The sequence below is a fragment of the Austrofundulus limnaeus genome, unplaced genomic scaffold, assembly GCF_001266775.1.
Source record: "Austrofundulus limnaeus strain Quisiro unplaced genomic scaffold, Austrofundulus_limnaeus-1.0 Scaffold256, whole genome shotgun sequence".
Classification (NCBI taxonomy): Eukaryota; Metazoa; Chordata; class Actinopteri; order Cyprinodontiformes; family Rivulidae; genus Austrofundulus; species Austrofundulus limnaeus.
This window is the reverse complement of record NW_013952658.1, coordinates 647,870-650,071: the sequence shown is the minus strand read 5'-3', so window position 1 is coordinate 650,071 and position 2,202 is coordinate 647,870. Positions and strand designations below refer to the sequence as shown.

At 37.0% G+C, this 2,202-nt stretch overlaps 1 protein-coding gene across 1 annotated transcript in view; it reads right to left on the bottom strand.

Annotated features, from left to right (window-relative positions):
• Positions 1-199: 199 nt before the first annotated feature.
• LOC106526074 (vesicle transport protein SFT2B) overlaps positions 200-2,202 on the bottom strand; it is an 11,753-nt gene continuing 9,750 nt past the window's right edge. Inside the window, exons 5-8 of the mRNA XM_014020547.1 lie at positions 852-887; positions 708-766; positions 601-630; positions 200-512 (exon numbers count right to left, since the gene is read on the bottom strand). Coding sequence (XP_013876001.1) covers positions 473-512; positions 601-630; positions 708-766; positions 852-887 — 165 coding nt within the window. The 3' untranslated portion in view covers positions 200-472. The remainder of the gene's footprint in view (positions 513-600; positions 631-707; positions 767-851; positions 888-2,202) is intronic.

Below are 2,202 nucleotides of genomic sequence, written 5' to 3'. Positions count from 1 at the left end.
CCTCTAGTAATATATTTACTGAGAAAAATGGTGACGTGTTCAATACTTATTTTACCCGCTGTATGTTTTCTTTTTGATTTTTTTTAACCTGGATTACTGAGATGCATCAGGACATTCTAATAAATACTATAAACGCTTGTATTTTCACAGTTACTTCGAGTACAGATCACCTCACTGATAAAAATAAGTTGCCCAAGTATTAGTTGATGACAGCTTTAATATATTACAGATATTTGCACATTGTACACAAAAAATCACTTGTGATTTGCTTAAAATGGATAAATAGATATTTTACTAAGAAATCAATCAGCTCGTTAGTCTAAAAAAACCTTGTAAAATCTGAGATTTTAAAAAAAGTGTTTAACATTATAAAACCAGATTAACTGGGTTGTTTCAGCGGCTCCAGTAAGAGGCTTGTTCTTTGTTTAAAAAAAAATACTTCAGTTTAAACCTTCAGGTCAAAACACACAGGTCACTTTATGCACATTGACACAAGCTTCAGGATCGCCTCCCTGGAAAAAACAAAAAACAAATCAGACACAAGCTTTGACCGAAGGTCGGAAACAAATACAATGAATGAATCGAGCTAACGAGACCAACCTCACACATGGGATGTATGACAGACTGTACCTGCAAACCAAACACAGTTACAGTCAGAGGTCAGACTGAAAGCATTCAGGTGTGAAGGGGGAAGAACAGGAGCTCACCAGGTGAAGGACAAGACTTGCAAAATGACAAACAGCAGAGCGAGTCCAAAGTTCTTCCACTGGATGAGGACGAGGAGGAAAAAGCATCACCAGAAATGATCAAGATGTCAGGAAGGTGGGAAATCACCTGAACGTTTCACTCACCCAAAAAGCTGCACAGAGAGTCAGAACCAGGCATGTCTGTGGAAATAAAATGTGAATACAAAATAAAAGCTACACCCTTAAAAAAGGGTAAGAATTCACATTTAATCCTCCTGGTGTCTTTGGGTCAAAATGACTCAAAACAGACTTTAAAAGCAGGAAAAAACTAAATTATATATTTTTTTCATCATGAAACTTGAGTTTTTCTAGATCGACCCCAACATTAGAAAAAGTTAAGTGTTTTTTTCCATATTCCCATGTTTTGGTTTTACTGAGGTGACAAAATGAGATTAATAAAATTACTCTTGACGTTTTATGCATGCCTCATCTGTTTCACATCAGAAACTGAAGACCAACTCTTCTATTTGAAGATTTATTTCTCAATGTCATCGTTTGTCAGACTTTTTGAACTGAGCTTTTTAAAATATCTAGTCAGTTGTTGCCATCTCTTTGAACAACCTCAGTTTGGAGTAAAACTAGTTTCATTCTGCCCAGACGGATAATTTACTTCTTGCAGGGCCAAAACCACAAGTGGATCATTAGAACTTCAACCTCAGAAATGTTGGACGGGGGGCTCTTAATAGCCTATATGCTACTCCCAACACTTCCGGTTCACAGTCAACACAGTGTTAGCAAAAGATTTTTTCACCTGACAACGACTCTTAATGATCTCCACAGTACAGAATTAGCATATTACATGTACCAACATTAACACAGGAKACATACAGGTTCAGCCAAGTGGAAAAAAATCACTCCAAAGTGGATTAAARCCATAAAAACAAAGGAAAGATGTTCGTATTTATGGTTCCAGAATTTAGCCTTTTTTGCTATTTTGTGGCTGCTTGTTCTGTGAATTTTTCACGTAGAGCTGTGACACTTATATTGTTGGAACGAGCAGAGTCTGGGCTTTAAATTGATGGGCTACTTGTATGGTTTGGATTGTTTTCCCCGACGTTAGTGAACTGAAAATGTAATGATTATCAGGCAGAGGTTCTGCTGCTCTCGGTGCTCGGGGGGAGGAGGGCGCGCTCGTCACTCGGCTTTAGTTTACGCTGTAATATACTCTCTAACAAGGTTTTACTTTTACATAAAACTCATGACAAAGTCGCATAAAAACATTTCATATATTAACAACATTTCATCCTCAGGTTAAAAATGCAGATTAATGAGCTTTTAAAGATAAGTTTTCCTTGTAATGCTATGATCCTCTGCTGTCACCTCCTCATCAAGAGGAAAATGGATAAAAACTAACTACTTGATCGTATCTGCTGCTTAGTGGGCACAACATAACTCATGTTTTATACCAGTAGATCACAGATGCTTTAACTTTTGTGACATTTTCACAGACTAATAC